The following is an 18,400-nucleotide window of genomic DNA, read 5'->3' as shown; positions in this document are numbered from 1 at the left end:
AATGTCCCTCCTGCTGTATGCTTCTGCCCCAGCACTGCCCCATCCAGACCACACTGGACAGCTGCTTCTCCAAGTGTACATTTTAGAACTTCTCTTCCACCCAGTACACAGCGATGTCTAATACCACATAGGCTTCATCCAGCAGCTGCTGGGGTGGCCTCTCTTTATTTACATTCATACTTAATCTCTCATTTCCTGCATGTATTTGAAGAGACCAGGAAGCTTTCCTTCTTGTGTCTTTCACGGCACTGGCACACATTTATTCTCCAGAAGGGCACAGCCTACCTCTACTGCTCACTTACAGGAAGGCAGGGAGGGGCATGTTTCAGGACTTTGTGGACAAGCTTATGGGAATACAATCAACAGGACTCATTTTTCAGTTTAGCACTGGAAGCTGTACTATGAAGCAGAAGACACATCAGATGGATTAAAGGAGTGCCTGTTACAGTCCCCAGACACACCCCCTTCCAGGGAGCACAGGGGGAGACAAGCCCAGGCGTGGGCATCACAGGGCTCTGGGTCAAACCTTGGCTTGGTCCCTTAGCCGTCAGTGTGTGTGACCTTGGAACACTCCCTTAACTTCCCTGAGTCTCACTTCCCTTATCAGCAAAATACAAGTGGCAACTATGAGCCTGGACCATCAACCCAGCCTGCCTGAATTCAAACCCTGGCTCTGCCACTGGCTAGTTCCGTGACCCTGGTCAAGTCAGTTAGTTCTCTGGACCTCAGCTTCCTCTTCTGTAAAATGAGATTAATAGCCCCTAGCTCACAGAGTTGTTGAGTTGTTCAAATCCCTGAAAGCAGGCACATACTAGCTGTTTGCTGTTATAATTGTTCGGATGCAAAGAGATGACAGCCGTAGACTGCCCAGCACAGTGACACTGGGGAGACAGGATCAATTAATGTTAGTCCTTTCCCTCCATGACCTTATTTATGGCCAGGCCCATTGTCAACATGAGTCACGTGATGTAAAGAAAATAGTGCTGGCTCCGTCTGATTAAGTAAGAACACACAGGTGCTGGATATAATAAAACATCCTAATTCCAGGTGGACATTGGCACGGACACACCTATCGGGCTGTCCGTCCAGCCACCCCTTTTCTGGAAACCACCTCCCTGCCTGTGATGCCACGGGGCCAGCAATGCCTCACAGTGCCAGGCTCGCAGCACCCGGCCCAGGCACGAGGTGTGACCGTAGCCACGGTCACCCTAAGGGCCCGTGCTTGGTGACTGGCCCCGGGCAGGACTGGAATTGAGACTTGGGACTAAAAGAGAGAGAATGCCCAGCCACTCACTCTCCAGGACGCTGGCCTGAAACCTATGACGTTGGCAGCCTGGTTCTCCACCAGGAGGATTACAGGATGGGGGAACCCAGAAAGGGGGGTGGGAAGGAGGAGGAATGAAGAGGCCACGGGGCAGGGAGGAGCCAAGATGGAAGCCAGGTCGAGTCCCTGCTGCCTTGATCCCCTCCCCAACCCCCATGAGTGTCATGAAGTAACCCGGAGTCCTGATGATAAACCCCTTTTTTAAAAATTTTTTTTATTGAAGTATTGTTGATTTACAATGTTGTGTTAGTTTCTGGTGTACAGCAAAGTGATTCAGTTATACATATATATACACACACACTCACACACACACACACACACACATACACACACGCACACATATATATATAAAAGAACATATACATATATTCTTTTTCATATTCTTTTCTATTATGGTTTATTACCAGATATTGAATATAGTTCCCTGTGTTATACAGTAGGACCTTGTTGTTGATAAACCCCTTTTCCGATTGCCTTTGCTAATAGGTTTCTGTTACCTGCAACAGAAAGACTCTCAGTTAATATCACATCCTGGTGGCATCTCAAAGTCTGAGGAAACCAAGCTTAACTCTTCCCTCTTCCCCACTTCTATCACTTCCCCAGCTCTGCCCCCAGACCCACCAACTCCCGGGAGCAAATCAGATTAGCAGAAAATGCTGTTACAAATAGGTCAACCATCCTAAAATCTAATTTAAAAATATGACAAAACAGAGTGGAAAATGATTTTAGAAAATTTCTATAGAAATAAAAGCAGGGCTTCCCTGGTGGCACAGTGGTTAAGAATCCACCTGCCAATGCAGTGGACGCGGGTTCGAGCCCTGGTCCGGGAAGATCCCACATGCCGCGGAGCAACTAAGCCCGTGTGCCACAACTACTGAGCCTGCGCTCTAGAGCCCGCGAGCCACAGCTACTGAAGCCCGCGCACCTAGAGCCCGTGCTCCGCAACAAGGGAAGCCACCGCAGTGAGAAGCCCGTGCACCACAACGAAGAGTAGTCCCCACTCGCCACAATTAGAGAAAGCCCGCGCACCTAGAGCCCGTGCTCCGCAACAAGGGAAGCCACCGCAGTGAGAAGCCCGTGCACCACAACGAAGAGTAGTCCCCACTCGCCACAACTAGAGAAAGCCCGCACACAGCAACAAAGACCCAACGCAACCAAAAATAAAAATAAATAAAATAAATAAATTTATTAAAAAATAAAATAAAATAAAATAGAAGCAGAGGAGACTTTTTTTCACTTGTTCCATTAAAAAGGCTCGGACCTGGGTCATGATTTATGCCAAATTCATCACAGACACCCAAAACTGGAAAAGGCACTGCTCACCATCCACACGAGATAATCTTCTGCAATGCACGCTTTCAATGCGCAAACATTACTATTTTTCACGGTAACTCACGATCATTTTAAAAAGCAGTATGATAAAATAAAAAGGAAATCAATTACCCACAAAGTAAGCTGTAGAATATAGGAAAAATAGTCCTGGAGACAGGGGGTTCTCAATCTGCCACTGGCTAGTTGTGTGCTTTGAACATGTAATCTTGTCCTGACTTAGTTTTCCAATCTGTAAAGGGGGATGTAATAAATAGAAATAAGACCACCATCTACATCCAACCTCTCAAAATTGCTGGGAGATTCAAATGAGCTAACACTTTGCACAGTGTGCGTGCCTTACAGCAGATCCTGGGGAGAGGAGGAGAGAACAGAGAAAAAACAAGAGCCCACGAGATGCAGATATTTTTGTGGGAGTAAAGACTACTCAGTAAACTAGCATTGCATCCAAATCCTGGCTTCTAGAGCCAGTTCTGCTGCTGTGGGGCTTGCTGCACCCCAGTGTTCATTGCAGCACTGTTTACAGTAGCCAATACATGGAAGCAACCTAAATGTCCATCAACAGATGAATGGATAAAGAAGATGCGGTACATATCTACAATGGAATATTACTCGGCCATAAAAAAGAATGAAACAATGCCACTTGCAGCAACATGGATGGACCTAGAGGTTATACTAAGTGACGTAAGCCAGACAGAGAATGACAAATATCATATGATATCACTTATATGTGGGGTCTAAAAAAAAAAAAATACAAATGAACTTATTTACAAAACAGAAATAGACCCACAGACATAGAAAACAAACTTATGGTTACCTAAGGGGAAAGGGGAGGGGAGGGATAAATTAGGAGGATGGGATTAACAGATGCACACTACTATGCATAAAATAGATAACCAACAAGAAACTACTGTATAGCACAGGGAACTATATTCAATATTTAGTAATAACCTATAAGGGAAAAGAATATATATATGTATAACTGAATCACTGTGATGTACACCTGAAACCAACAGGACATTGTAAATCAACTATACTTCAATTTTAAAAAAAAGTCACGGGTCTTCCCTGGTGGCTCAGTGGTTGAGAGTCTGCCTGCCAATGCAGGGGACACGGGCTCGAGCCCTGGTCTGGGAGGATTCCACATGCCGCGGAGCAACTGGGCCCGTGAGCCACAGCTGCTGAGCCTGCGCATCTGGAGCCTGTGCTCCGCAACAAGAGAGGCCGCGATAGTGAGAGGCCCGCGCACCGTGATGAAGAGTGGCCCCCGCTTGCCGCAACTAGAGAGAGCCCTTGCGCAGAAACGAAGACCCAATGCAGCTAAAAATAAATAAATAATAAAAATAATAAAAATAAAGGAATTCCTTTAAAACAAAAAAAGTCATGTACCAAGGGGAAAAAAAAACCACGAAAAACCATGATTGTCTCATAGTGTCCTTTATGTTGCAAAGCACCTAATGAGCACTTTGAGGCTATTATGAAACCTAGTAACTGGGTGAAAGAATATGAATAATGGGATGGTGGAAGAAAGCCAACACACCAAGACAGCACCTGCTAAATTCAGTATTATATTCCCTAAGCAACCTGACAATTTTTTCTGAAAGGGGTAGTGCTGGTCTGTTTCTGGGAATTTCTTTCTCCGAAGTAATAAGTATTGATGAAGGTCAAGGGACAAGCAAGGTTAACACCCTCAGATTACATTAGGATTTAAATTCTAGACTAATCATGATGTTGGTGGTGAAAACCCTAGAATGCATTAGAAGCAGGATGTCTTTTAACCTGATCATTTGAATGAAGACCTTTAAAGATACTGTTTTCCCTTGTGAAACAAGTGTGAGGAAGCCTTCACATGAAATCTAGAGGGAGAAAAATAAAACAACATATGGAAAGAGATTACAGGATTAATTACATGATCTGCCTTAGAATGACACAGGAGACTTCACAATCTTTTTAAAGAAGTCACTGTAAATTCGTATTAAACAACTGAATTCTATGCTTTTTACATAAAAAAACAAAGAAGCCAAGACTAAAAACACTAGTAGGTGTTTATTTATTCAATTATATTTACATCAAGTCCAAAAGTAAACAAAAAGATATTTATTGAGAAGAGTGAATTTGTATTCAACATGAATAAATAAACTTAGTTTGTTTTCTACTTCTGTCCTTTGGATTTCCAAATTTAGTCTTTTAAGCAGCGACATAAACAGTAAGCAGTACTTGTTCAGGACTCTCTTCTGTGACAGTAGGGCTCAGGGTGATTTACTTCATTGAATCAAAATTTAAACTAACAAAAAATTGAAAACTACACTTCAAACTGTTTCAATTGCTTAATCTGAGACAAATAAATGTAAAAAATTCTATGTAAATGTATATTAAGAAAATCTGTAAGCTGCTCATAATATAAACAGGTGCTGAAGTTCACTAAATACATTTTCTCTCTGTCTCTCTGTCTCTGTCTCTGTCTCTCTCTCTCTCTCACACACACACACACACACACACACACACAAATAATCTGCTTATGAACAATGGCTGGCCAGCTAAGGAAGATGATAAAGATTACTACAAATTTTTTATAATATTTAGTAGTCACTGATAATATTCAAATCTTTGTAGTTTAAAGAACAAACTTAAGCTAGACCTAACATTAAATCAATAAAAATTTAGACTGCCAAACCCTAATAGCAAACAATTCCCACAGACCATTTAAATTTTCATAATCCCATTCCTGAAAACATATAACCGGAAGACTTCCGAGTACAGATGAGCCGCAGTGGTAAGGCCAGATAGTACGCACACAAAACAATAGCACGATGCCATGAAAGTTCCCTCCTGGCTTCACACTCAAACTCTTAGACGTAAAGCAAACAAGTTACCCAGGTAACAGGTATGGTCCGCCCTGGCCTTGCCCTAAGCAGTGTCAAAACTGCATTTTGCAGTGGGTAGCAGAGAGTTAAATTTGTAACTTTAAATGGCCATGAGAGGTCATTATTCTCGTTTGATGACAGAGAATTTGCATTTGTACCCTAACTTTTACCTTTGGTATGAACTTGAGAATAATTCAATACTCTAACCAAAAAACAAAACAAAGCAAAACAAAAAAGGAGGGGAAGAAGGATAAAGAATTGGAAAAACAACATAGCAACACAGTTTGATTTCATTTTATCATCACATTCCTGACAACCTATTTATTTTTCTTAACTTCTGGCTAAATACTTTCTGCTCCTGTGCAATTCAATCACTTTGAATCTCATACTTTAATATACGGAATATATTCTGCACTGATCGTACTGTCATTAACAAACAATATCGTGTGTGTGCCCGTGAGTATGTCTGGAGATATATTGTATCTTGTCCCGCCACTGGCACTTACCTTCAGGGAAAGCATTAGGCTGCACCATGTGTAGAAAGATGTGCACAATTTGAAAGAAGATGCCAGTGGGTCCAGCTTCATAAGAATCTTTGGTCTCATAGTTCGTTGGAGGAAATTCAAATTCCAAACCATCAGGAATGTATGTGGATGATGGCGGCGGCCCCTCTGACATGGTGTCCCCATGAAGCCCCAGCAGCAGCAGGAAGCCAAGGAGAAGGGCCATGGCTAGCAAGATGCCCCAAACATGAGGTAGAACTGGGGGCCTCCCTCTTCAGAGGTTCTGGAAGCCTTGGGGAAGACAGGAGTGTGTTTCTGTGCGGAAGAGGCGTGGCGAGGACTGAGTCTGCGGAATCCTTGGTTTTCTGGCTGGGTTGGCATGCGGTGAAGGGTGGCAGAGAACCTTCTCGGCTGAGGGGGTACAGTCAGTCGATCAAAGCACCATCCCTGGCAGGGAGAGAAGGGGCGGGGTCACTAATGCCTGCAGCCTGCCTGCACCGGCAGCTCCCCTGGAGGAGAGGCTGCAAGGCTTTAGAGCAAGCCCTCAGCCTAATCCGCTGCGGAGGAAGCAAACACAGAGCCTGCTTCAGAGCACAGGGGCAGGAAAGCTGGAAGGTTCCATGCTAGGGGCCAGACCCAGAAATACCAGCTAGTGTAACGAGTGTATGGTCTTGGAAACTGATATTCATTCAGCACTTACCACATTCCAGACACGTTCTACATGCTTTATGGGTAGGACCTCGGTTAAGGCATTATCCCATTTTACAGATGAGGAAACTGACTCAGAATTTCAGCAACTTGCCCGAGGCCATAGTTGATTCATGGTGGGGTAGAATTCAAACCCAGTAGTTTGCTTTCAAAGCCCAAGTTTGGACTCTCCCAACTCCAAGACACTCTCCCTACAGAGCCCTCTCTCGCAGTCAGAGAAGCAGAGGCCCCCAGCAATAGATGAGATGCTTATTTTTCCTCCAATTTTGGGTTGTTCTCCCCATCTCTGGAGATATGTCTTACTCCACCTTTTATTTTATTAATGTGCTCACTGATCTCATTTCAACCCACCTTCACTCACCCCCAGCCCAAACTAGACAAGCATGGCCTCAAGGGCAGGGAACAAGCTCTTTAAGGCCAGTGACACTGGTTTCTGTCTAATATGCTCATCAGGTAGCCGTGATGGAAATCCCTGTCCCAAGTCACCACCTGGATGACTCGGGGTCCAGGCGATGAGAGGCAGAGCACAGGGAGACTCCCGCCCTCCCCTGGGGAAAGGGAGAAAGATCAGGAACCTAAAATCAGCTACCAGCCCAGTGTCTAGTGAGGGCTGCGTGGACCCGTCCTCCTCGAGTTTCTCTCCCCAGAACTGAACATAAGGCAGGCATACAGTTGGCTATCAGTAAGAGCTGCTGAATATAAAACCAAATAAGCCAAAACAGCTGCTTTGCTTGTACCACTGCAACAGGCTAGCTGAATCAAAAACAACTGGGATGGGGGCTTCCCTGGTGGCACAGTGGTTGAGAATCTGCCTGCCAATGCAGGGGACACGGGTTCGAGCCCTGGTCTGGGAAGATCCCACATGCCGCGGAGCAACTAGGCCCGTGAGCCACAACTACTGAGCTTGCGCATCTGGAGCCTGTGCTCCACAACAAGAGAGGCCGCCATAGTGAGAGGCCCGTGCACCGCGATGAAGAGTGGCCCCTGCTCGCCGCAACTAGAGAAAGCCCTCGCACAGAAACGAAGACCCAACACAGCCAAAAATTAATTAATTAATTAATTAATAAAGTTCCTCTTTAAAAAAAAAAACAACAACTGGGATACTCTGCTTGCCCATTCTTTTCTGGGGTCAGGAACACCCTGATTTCCTTTTCTACATCAGATACACACTAAGGAACTTTCAAAATAAAGACAGGGTGCTCCTGAAACACACACTGCAAGATGGAGGAGAGGGACTACCAAGAAAGTGACACACTGCACAAAAGGCTAGAGGACCCGCTACCTATATTCCACCAAGTTGAAGAAAGCTCCACACAACAGGTAGGATTTAATGAGCTATTTGAATGAAGACGTTCATTCATATCGGGTCCCCTTAGATACTGCCTCACCTTCTAAGCCTCCTAACCACTCCTATTACTTCCGCACAGGCCTGCCAATGGAATGACCCTTGACTCTCCCATTATCAAATCATGGGCTGCTCAGATCCCCAGTGACACCGAGTGCCAACCTCATGGAACCCCTAGCTTCCAGGTCCATCTCACCCACAGACACAGACACACCAGGACCCTGGGGACTGTTTCCAAAGGGCCATCCCTGCCAGGCATGGCTGCTGCCAACAACCTGTCCTCAGGCTCTGAAGTGCTCTAGCCTTTCACTGGTTCTACCAGGAACCAGCACCCTGCTCAGACTTCAAATCATATCCAGAGAGAACAAATAAGAAGGAGGAAACAAAGCAAGTCGGCTTTTGCAAGGCCCCTCTCTGGAAGCCTGCAGGGCTGCACAGGGCAGGAGGAAGAAGCGAAAGGAGAGGGGGCGTGTGGTTATTCAGGTAGGATAGGACCGTGCTGCTTCAGGCAGGCAGGTGGGCATGCACACACACATCACACACACCGTGCATGCACTCACAATGACACACAACTCACAGAGACGAAGCACACACCAGGAATGTACACTCCACACACTGACACACACAGGCACACACCACATTCCCATCTTATCTTGTTATCTGCTAAAGGACAGGCAGGAGCACAGCAGCTGGATGGATTAGAGGCTCAGCTGCTAAGAAAGGCTGACTTCCTGGTAATGCCACCAAGCCTCAGCTGGGGACAGAGGGAAACACAGCGGGAGGGAAATGGCAGAAGGCCCCCGGGAGAGCTATGAATAAACAGACTTCCAGACATCCTCGGTGAAGAAGCAGGGGAAAAGAAATCCCAACGGAAATGCAAAGATGGGGTGTTCCACTGAGTCAGGGCGGCACCTGAGCAGCACGTGCGTCTTGCTCCAGAGGGTAGGTCCCTCTTAAAGTTTAGACCACTTTTAGGAACATCTCACTATTTATGAAACACTAGACAATGGATAAAAGTCAAGGCAAAAAGGAAGAGGGTTTCATCTCAGTTTGAATCGTTGTTCCAAAAAAGAAGGTCTGGGTACTTCCCTGGGAAAGCACACTAGGTAGCGAGAGCCACTGAGAGCAGCTCAGGGAACTGCCAGCAGAAAACCCAAGACGGCTCCCGACCCAACAGCCGCATCAGCATAAAACGGAGTCTGTGTTTAAAATGAAATTATAGGACCTCATTTCTGGAGATGTGGCCCATTAATCTGCATTTTTAACATGCTCCCCTGGTGACAGATTCTTAGACAACTAAGGTTTGAGAGCCAGCACTGTTCCTGAGTTCCCTCCTGGCTAATCCATGCCGCTTTCCAAAGACACCTCCATCTTCCCAAACACAACTGCAGAACAACAGACGTGAGGCAAAAGCACCCCAAACGCCCTTCTTGTATCACATTGAACTGATCTAGCCCAACAGCTTGGTGGGGTCCCTGACTTCCTCATCTTCTCCATACCCTTGGAGTCTGGCGCACAGTAGGCACTCAATAAGGATGGCTGACATCAAATGGTGGCAGGTAGAGAGAAGACTGACACAAAATGGTCAGGTTGACCTATTTCAAAATTGGTCAAGCACCTGTGTATGAGCAGTCTACAGCCCGCGGGAGGGAGGTGTTTGATTGCTTGTAGCTGTTTCCTCCAACACAGGGAGCAGACTGTCTCCTCACTGGATTCATCCATGACGGAACAACTGGTCTACCACTCTGGGGGGCCATACTTTCAGCTGCAATCCTTGACTTAGCAGGCTTTGGAAATCGCTCCCTTGGGGCCTCTCTCCTCAAACAGGCACTAGACTAATCAATAAGGTAGGTTCACCATTTTCTGGTTTATGGGATGAAGATTCCTGGGTCCCATGGAAAGGGACCCAAGAACACGAATTTTAAGCAAATACCTCACATGATTCTGAGCCTGGGGTCCAGAGATCGGCACTTCCATGAACACTGGTTTAAAAGCAAATACGATGACCATCCAGCTTCACTTCTTCTCTACTTTTTCTTTTTGATGGAATTTTTGAAGGAATTTCTTTTAAAAGGATCTGTGTAGGTGTTATCTAGGGTTTTTGCGGGGTGGGAGGGTGGATGGGAGATGCCCAACTTCTGAGCCCACCTTTGTGAGTCTGGGGGGTGGCAGCCCTGCCTCTCATTGTGAGGCCAGCTGAGGTGCCCAAACTGAGCCCAGGCTCAGCCAATCAGACGCTTACTCCTGGGCTTGTGCATGAGACGCACTGAGGCAGAGGCAGTTTCCACTTCATCCTAGCAATGATGGCAACATGCCAGCGGCCGCAGCCAGAGTCTAATGGTGGCAGCCATGGCCATACACCCATCCGGGGTCCTGTTGCATGTCCTGAGTCCCACTCCTCCGGGCTCCTGAGCCTGGCTAGCCAGCCTTTCTGTCACTTCGCTAAGCCACCCGGTAACCAGTCCCTTTTTGGCTAAAATTACCCAGAATTGGCTTCTGTCATTTTTAACAATGCATCCTGACCTTGTTCAAATCTCAGAGCGAACTCTTGACCCCTGCAAAACTGATTTCCTTCATATTTTAAACAGTCCCGACGAAACAATATTTGGTTTAAAGTTTTATTATTTTCAACCTATCCTTTGATGCACTTTGCTTCATCTTACTAGATACACAGAAATAGTCCAGCGTGGAACTCATAAGGAAGTTCATTAAAAAATTATGGGATACATTAAGAAAACAAAACTAAACTAAGGGGTGTTGCTGCAGGGACCAGAGCCCTAGGCTTTCGAGACTGGGAAGTCTCTAGTCCCACTGATGAGCTCTGTGACAGCAGTTGCTTACAATCTCCACGCTTTCCTTTTTGCTAGTCTGTAAAATGGTGTTTTAAATAGTGTGGGAGGGTTGGAAATGGAATAGGTACAACGCCTGGCACACACACAACTGGCCGTCGATTGAGGGTTTGGACTGCCCCTGCGAACAGCAATAATCTCAACTCCTCCATGGCCGCCAGGCGCACCCTGACAGGCAGAACAGCTTCCAGAACATTGAAGGAGGAAACTCACAAATGAGTGAGAAAAGCCTAAGTAGTTAACTTCACACACATTGAATAATAGGAAGTTGGTGATATTCAAGTCTTGCGAAAACGGCAATTTCATACGGTCCAAGCAACCAAAGAACAGCAGCTGTTTGGGTCTCCGGTGGGTGTCTGTTGGGATGGGGGGAGGGGACGTTCAAGGACCTCAATCACACCTGCTTGTGTTAACAAAGATCAGCCGCCTCTCTCAGAAACCCGGGAAAACCTTCCTCCAGCCCGGGCAGGAGCAAGGTCAGCAGCCGCCGCGGGCTACAGGCGCAACCTGTTGCTACAGAAAGCTGGTGGCGCCGCTTCCCCAGCCTTCCCCTCCAACCCACCTGCAGGCCGGGGCCGCTCCTGCCCTCGCTCCCTCCGCGCCAGGAACCTCTCCCCGGCTGCGGGACAAAGGATGGGCGGCAAGGCGGGCGCGGGAAGCCAGGAGACTCGAGGAATCCGCCGTCGCCTGGGGGAGGGGGTTGCCGGAGTAACTTGGCTGCCCCGAGAGAGTCGGCGCCGGTTCCCCGCCGAGGCGCGGGTTGGCGTGGACTGGGGTCGCCGTCCTAAGCCGTGTGCCCCAGGCACCCCTGATCGCATCCCCCGCCGCTCTCGGAGAGGGCTTTCGAGGAAACTGACCTGGGGCCCCCGACTCTCCCGCACCGCGAAGCTCCTCCTCTGTCCACGCTTCCCTTTGTTGTCCTGGCCGGCGCCTAAACCAGCGGGGTGCGCCTCCATCATCCCGTTCTCCATCAGGCAATCGCCAAAGGTCCCCGCGCTGTGCACCCAAAGCGGACCGGGGGGATGCATCAAGCCAGGGGTGCGTGCGCTCCCAGATGGGCAAGGCGATAAGGCCTCCCATGGCACCCCCAGAGCCCCCCTCCTGTGATGGTCGATTGCACCGCATACTTCTTTTAGCAAACCAGAGGAAGGTAACCCCTTTCCATACCCAGCTGGGGAGGGTCAGTGTCCCGCACCCCTCGTTCCACTCCCCAGGACTCCCCTCACCGCCGAACAGTTCCCAAGCCCCGGACCAACCTCGCCTCGTCCGCCGCCCTCTCAGAGAACGAGCCGGTGGCCTCGGGGTCTGGGTCCCACTCGCGCTCCCACCGCCTGCTCGCGCCCCGGAACCTGGCCACAGCCGCCAGCTCCCCTCCAGTGGGCGGAAAGAATACCCACCACGCAGCCCGCAAAGTTTGCGTGCGTCTGCGCCCTGCCCGGAACTCTCGCAGGGTCCACGTCGCCGACCCTGCAGCCCCTCTGGTTCCCCCGACGCTCCCGGGCTCGCACCACCTGCCGCGGCGCCGGGGAGGGTGTGCCGAGGGTTGGGACGAGAAGGGAGCAGAGCAAGCCCCTCCATTCCCCATTCCCCGCCCCCAGCTTTCTGGAAAGGGGTGCACTCAGCCCCCGGGTCTGGGCCGCAGACACCTTCCGAGCTCCGGCGTGAGGACGCGGCTACTCACCGTGCGCCCGGTCCAGCTACCGGTCAGCCCTCGCCGCCGCTGCCGCCCCCCTCTTTCCTCCCAGCCCTGCTCGCCCGGCCCCGGCTCATGAATGATTTATGAGTCGGCTTCGGGGACCACCAGGATGGCTTCCGGAGAGGCCGCCCCGCTGCCCCGCGCGCCGGCCAGACCCCGGGACGGGGCGGGTCCGGAAAGGCGCCTGCCTTGGAGGAGCGCCGGCGAGGCCCAGGGTGCCCTTGAGGACCTGTTGCGGCCTCCCCAGCTCCCGGGCGGGACTTGCGGATGAGGCTGCCGCAATGCACTGCTTCCTGAAATGTACTCACCCGCGGCGGGAGAGCTGAGCGCGCAGCCAGGTGGCCGGTGGGGACTGACTCGGTACTTTAGAGATAGCTAATCCTGGAGTTCGGCTCGCGCGCTCCCGGTTGGACCAGCTGAGCAGCTTCGCCACGATACCCCGGGGCACCCGCTGGGACCTAGCTGCATCCATTTCCTGAGGCTAGAGTCCCGCTCCACAGAGCACGTCCCTCCCACAGGACCCACGCCTCCTTGAGGCAGGCTGAGCGGTTTACTTGGAACGCCGCTTCTCTTCTAAAAACTTCGCATCTCTCTGGTTCCACCTCAGACCTGCCTCGGTTGACTCTCTCTGCCGCTTTAGACGATTCTATTGCGTTTCCAAAACTTAAAAAAAAAAAAAAAAAAAAAAAAAACTACTCAAAACAAACCCCCAATCATTTGGTTCCTTAGCGTGTACCAAGCGTAATGCTAGTGGCTGGAGCTATAAAACCGGCAAAAAGCAGCCCTTGCTCCCATGTACGCACACAGGCATCCGCTATAGTTCCAAGCACACGGAGCTTTCATTACTCATTTCATATAGGTCTCTTGGCTGTGCGTTGCCTGCTATCCCCTCAAACTGAGGGGTGGGGACCTTCTGCCAGAAGCAACCACTCCCTCTTCTAACTGTGCTCACCTCACTCACTCACTACTTCCTATCTTGAGTGGAGGGTACTCTCTGGTAGGAAAAATAAGACTAATGGAAGAAAAGCACCTTCCGGACGGTGTCTAGCACACAGCAGGTGTTTAATGTTTGTGATATGGATGGATTGATGGATGCATGGAAGGATGGACAGACTGACAATTGAATGATGGCCAGGAAAGTTAACTCAACAGCTCTTTCACTTACCCCAGAATCTAGCATAAAACAGGTGCTCGAAAGAGCATTATTTTTGTTTGATTTAAAGTTTAAACTGATCTTGAATGTGCATCTTTCCTGGATAAATGCTAGTTCAGGAAACTTCTGAAAACTGCACTATAGGCACGCAAAGTTAGGTGGTGCCCTGAGACATCTAATCAGGCCTGCTGTTTCTCCCTCTGAAACTGGTCAGGGCCTCTGCTTGAACACCTCCAGAGGCCCCAGCACTTCTGCTCAAGGGCAGCCCTCTCTGCGTGGGGACCAAAGGTGAGTTCTTCCCTCCTGAGGGCAGCCAGCTCTGCCCTGCCTCAAATTTAGGCCCTGTCCCTTTTCATCACTGTGACTTTGGCTGCTTAATCTCACTGAGCCTGTTTCCTTGTCTGCAAAGTAAAAATAATTATGCCTCACGAAGCTCATTTTTACTCCTAATAATAATGATGATGATGATGATAATAATAATAACAATAATAGTGGTGATAGCTAAAACTTAATGAGTGCTCACTACAAATGAGGCAGTATGCCAAGTGCTTTATGTGCATTATTTCATGTAATCTTAGCAACAACAGCAGCATAGTATTATCTCCATCTTAAAGATAACGCTAAAAGAGTTTCAGTAATTTGCCCAAGGTCACAGAGCTAGTAAGTGACGCACTGAATCTGAACCCAGATGTGGCCTCCAGAGCCCATGATTATCCTAACATACCAGTGCCCCAAAGATAACATAAAACCCTCTGGGGCCTGTACTCTCCCGACAGATAATGTAGTGTGGATTGAAATGGTTGGCCATCAGTCTTCCTGCAGGCACTGAATGCTTCAGCTGTTTTTATCCATTTCATACCCCCAACACCTACTCTACCTGGGCCATCATAGGTGTTTAATAAATGAATGAATAAATAGTAAACATAGAACACAATATTAAGATGTGTTCTGAGCATCCTTAGGCAGACTGTAACAGGAACTAATGATTTATTCTGTTCAACTTGGCTTGGAGTTCTAATCCTACAGTCCCACTATTCAGCACAACTGAATTCTTTTCTCTTTTTTTAAAATTGAGGTATAGTTGATTTACAATATTGTGTTAGTTATAGATGTACAACACAGTAATTCAATTTTTTTTTTTTGCAGATTATATTCCATTATAGGTTGTTACAAGAAATTCAATATAATTCCCTGTGCTATCCTTGCTGCTTATCTCTTTTATGTATCATAGTTTGTAACTGTTAATCCCATACTCCTAATTTGTCACTCCCCACCCTCTCCTCTTCGGTAACCATAAGTTTGTTTTCTATGTCTGTGAGTCTCTTTCTGTTTTGTATATGATTCATTTGTATTATTTTTTAGATTCCACATGTAAGTGATATCATGTAGTATTTGTCTTTCTCTGAGTTATTTCTCTAAGCATAATACTCTCTAGGTCCATCCGTGTTGCTGCAAATGGCAATATTCCATTGTTTTTTTATGGCTGAGTAATATTCCAGTGTGTGTGTGTGTGTGTATATATATATATATATATATATATATATATATATATAAAACATCTTCTTAAGCCAGTCATCTGTTGATGGGCACTTGGGTTGTTTCCATGTCTTGGCTATTGTAAATAGTGCTGCTATGAACATTGGGGTGCATATATCTTTTCGAATTAGAGTTTTCGTATTTTTTCCAGATATGTACCCAGGAGTGGATCATATGGCAGCTTTATTTTTAGTTTTTCAAGGAACTTCTGTACTGTTCTCCATAGTGGCTGCACCAATTTACATTCCCACCAACAGTGTAGGAAGGTTCCCTTTTCTCCACAACCTCTCCAGCATTTATTATTTGTAGACTTTTTGCGGATGGCCATTCTGACCAGTGTGAGGTGATACCTCATTGTGGTTTTGATTTAGTGCAACTGAATTTCTATGTCATATGTTATACGCAATGCCAGAGGGGGTGATGTTATTCCCATACACACACTGAGTCATTAGATGCAAAAATTGTCCCCCTTTCTGAAATTGCTTCTCACTTTGCCTGCCCAAATGAAATCTAAACAGGAGGCAGCAGGGCATCCTAGAAGGATCCAGAAGATTCATTCAGGTTCAGTCACGAACAGCCAGTGTGTTCCCTGGTAAGTCATGTAACCCCCCTGGGCTTCACATTCCTCACTGGTCAATAGCCATGGTCAATGACCACATAAGGCTAAAGGCTACCATCTTGGACAGTGCAGACAGGACATTTCCATCATCACAGACAGGGCTATTGGACAGTGCTGGGTTAAATAGTGAACCATAATAAAGGGAAAATTACAACAGGACTACAATAACAAACTTAAGTTTAAAGAAAAGTGATCAGGGTTATGTAACATTAGAAATGAAGTGTTGATTGAAATCAGTTATTGTCAGAGTACACAACACTTGGTCATTCAACAATCCTTGATCTTTGACAAGATGTTCCTTATGAAGAACTTTGAATATTTTTCTCTGAGTCACTAAGACTAAAACAAAATAGGTTACTGAGTATATTATTCTAATTAACCTGAAAATTTCTATAAATAACTATGTTCTCCCAAAATAATGTATTTGTATGACCAACAAACATTGCATCATATGATGCTTTAGAAAAACGGGTTTATGCAATCTCAACATCCACTGCCTTGTCTTCTTAAGACTGAAATTTGTGTAAGAGACAGCCAGGGAGAGAGGGTAAAGGAGAGAGAGACAGAGAGCCAGTGAGAGGGAAAGAGAAATTGTTCTAAATAGAAATTCCACTAGTTTTGAAGGGAATGACTTCATGCAAGCCAAGGTTCTCCTATAAATGTTTTACCTCATGATTTCCTGTTAATCTTGCTTTTTTCCACTTGCCTCTGGGCTTAGATGCCAAAAAATAGCATTGCTGGTGTTTAATAACCAAAAGCCAAGAATACATTCTTCCTGTACTTTGAGAACATTCAGCTAAGATTTGTAACTCATCCATCAAGCCCACTGCATAGTAATTCAGAGGAAAAAAACTTCAACCTAGTTTGGACCAAGAGGAGGAAAGAGAGAGAAGGGGCCAGGCCAAGGACAGTACCTCAGAGCCTGGATTCCAAACCTGGGGAGAACTTGGAAAACTCAGTCGCAATTTAATGAGGCAGGTATTGGGTAGTTTTATATTTTATGTGCTGTATCTGTCTTTCGGTAACTGTTTCAAATAAATGCCTCATCTCTAGGGCTGGCTTTCATCTGTGGCTTTCCCCCTGACATCATTTTTAACATGCACTAACTCAGATGGGGCTTCATAATCTGTCTTTAGTAACAGTATGGAAAAAATGAGAGCAGCAGAAGGTCAGAGAATTATAAAGTGTTAGGATACTTGCTCTTATTTTCTTGAGGAAAGCAGGGTTCTTTCCAGCTAAATTGCAGAGGAGGTAGACAGAAAAATTCCACAATTTCTGATTCTATAGTTTTCAGTTTTTATTATATCCCAAAAGAGATTCACCCAGGAACTTTTATTTATACAACACAAAACTTACATCTATGCATGCAGTGTTTTACCCCTCTGGGAATACTTACTATTATTACTTTCCTCTAAAGAACTATTAATTTGCATTTATCTTCTGCATCATCTGAAAGCACTTATTAAACATCTGTTAATCATTCATACATTCATTCATTCAGTAACATTTACTCAGCACCTGAAACCGAGCATGACCCTGAGGAGTCCTCCCAGCTAACCAGAGATTTATGGCTCAGATAATGTTCCAACCACAAGAGAGAACTGATGGCTATTTGGAACCATGTAATCAAGACAATCATCTCTGAAAATAGAAGATTACCCCCTCCCTAGCATGTAGCCCCTTCCTCTTTTCCCTATATAATCTCCAAGCAAAACCTGGGGAGTTGGGAGTTGGTTCTTTGGGACATGAGTCCACCTTCTCCCCAGGATTGCCAGCTTCCTCAGTAAAGCTATCTTTCCTTTCACCTAACACTTGTCTCTCAGTTTTGGATTCTTGAGCAACAAGCAGCTGAATCTGAGTTCAGTAACACTGCTACTCGTCAGGAGCTAGAGATTCTAGTTACCCTGACCCAGAACATACTTATGAAAAGTCAGTCACACTGTAACAGGGGCAGGTGTGGGGAAGTTTTATATTTTGTGTGCTGAATCTGTCTTCTGGTAACTGTTTCAAATGAAACTTATGAAAAAAAAAATATTTTATCAAACACTATCTTTTCCTCTTATTTACCCTCATTGTAAGACTTTCTTAAAAAGCATTCTCTGCAAAATTCTCTTTTGCTTCATATTTGATGTGCTACCTAAGCTATCATCAGATATTTATTTTAAATCAATATTTAAAATATTTATTTTAAATCCACTAAAATTTCTGCTAATTAAAACAATATTCACTTTTGCCAGAGCAATTAAGGTGTTAAATTATAGTCCCAACCACCTACTCGTGCCAGAGAGTGAAAGGTGGAACTAGGTTTTGTGGTATAGTGTGGAAAACCTGGGAGGTAGAGCTTGAACTGAACTGGGAATGAGCCCTAGCTCTGTTACTCCATTCACTCACTCATTCATTCATTTTTCTCCTTCATTCTTTCACTTACACATGCATTTGACAAATGGTGATTGACCACCTTCTGTGGGCCAGAC

The 18,400-nt window shown here is 46.4% G+C and overlaps 1 protein-coding gene across 8 annotated transcripts in view; it reads right to left on the bottom strand.

The window, feature by feature from the left end:
* Positions 1-18,400, bottom strand: part of PROM1 (prominin 1) — a 115,256-nt gene that overhangs the window by 84,093 nt on the left and 12,763 nt on the right. For 3 of the 8 annotated variants that reach the window (XM_007167338.2, XM_007167335.2, XM_007167337.3), the window contains exon 2: positions 6,024-6,467. In XM_007167338.2, coding sequence (XP_007167400.2) covers positions 6,024-6,246 — 223 coding nt within the window. In that variant the 5' untranslated portion in view covers positions 6,247-6,467. Of the gene's footprint in view, positions 1-6,023; positions 6,468-11,484; positions 11,565-12,319; positions 12,387-12,603; positions 12,858-12,926; positions 13,096-18,400 lie in introns of those variants that run through there. The other 5 variants (XM_007167333.2, XM_007167340.2, XM_007167334.3 and 2 more) reach the window with 4 other exon arrangements.

This window comes from Balaenoptera acutorostrata, chromosome 5 (assembly GCF_949987535.1).
Source record: "Balaenoptera acutorostrata chromosome 5, mBalAcu1.1, whole genome shotgun sequence".
NCBI lineage: Eukaryota > Metazoa > Chordata > Mammalia > Artiodactyla > Balaenopteridae > Balaenoptera > Balaenoptera acutorostrata.
Note: the sequence above shows the minus strand (reverse complement) of the source record. Positions and strands in the feature narration are given on the sequence as shown.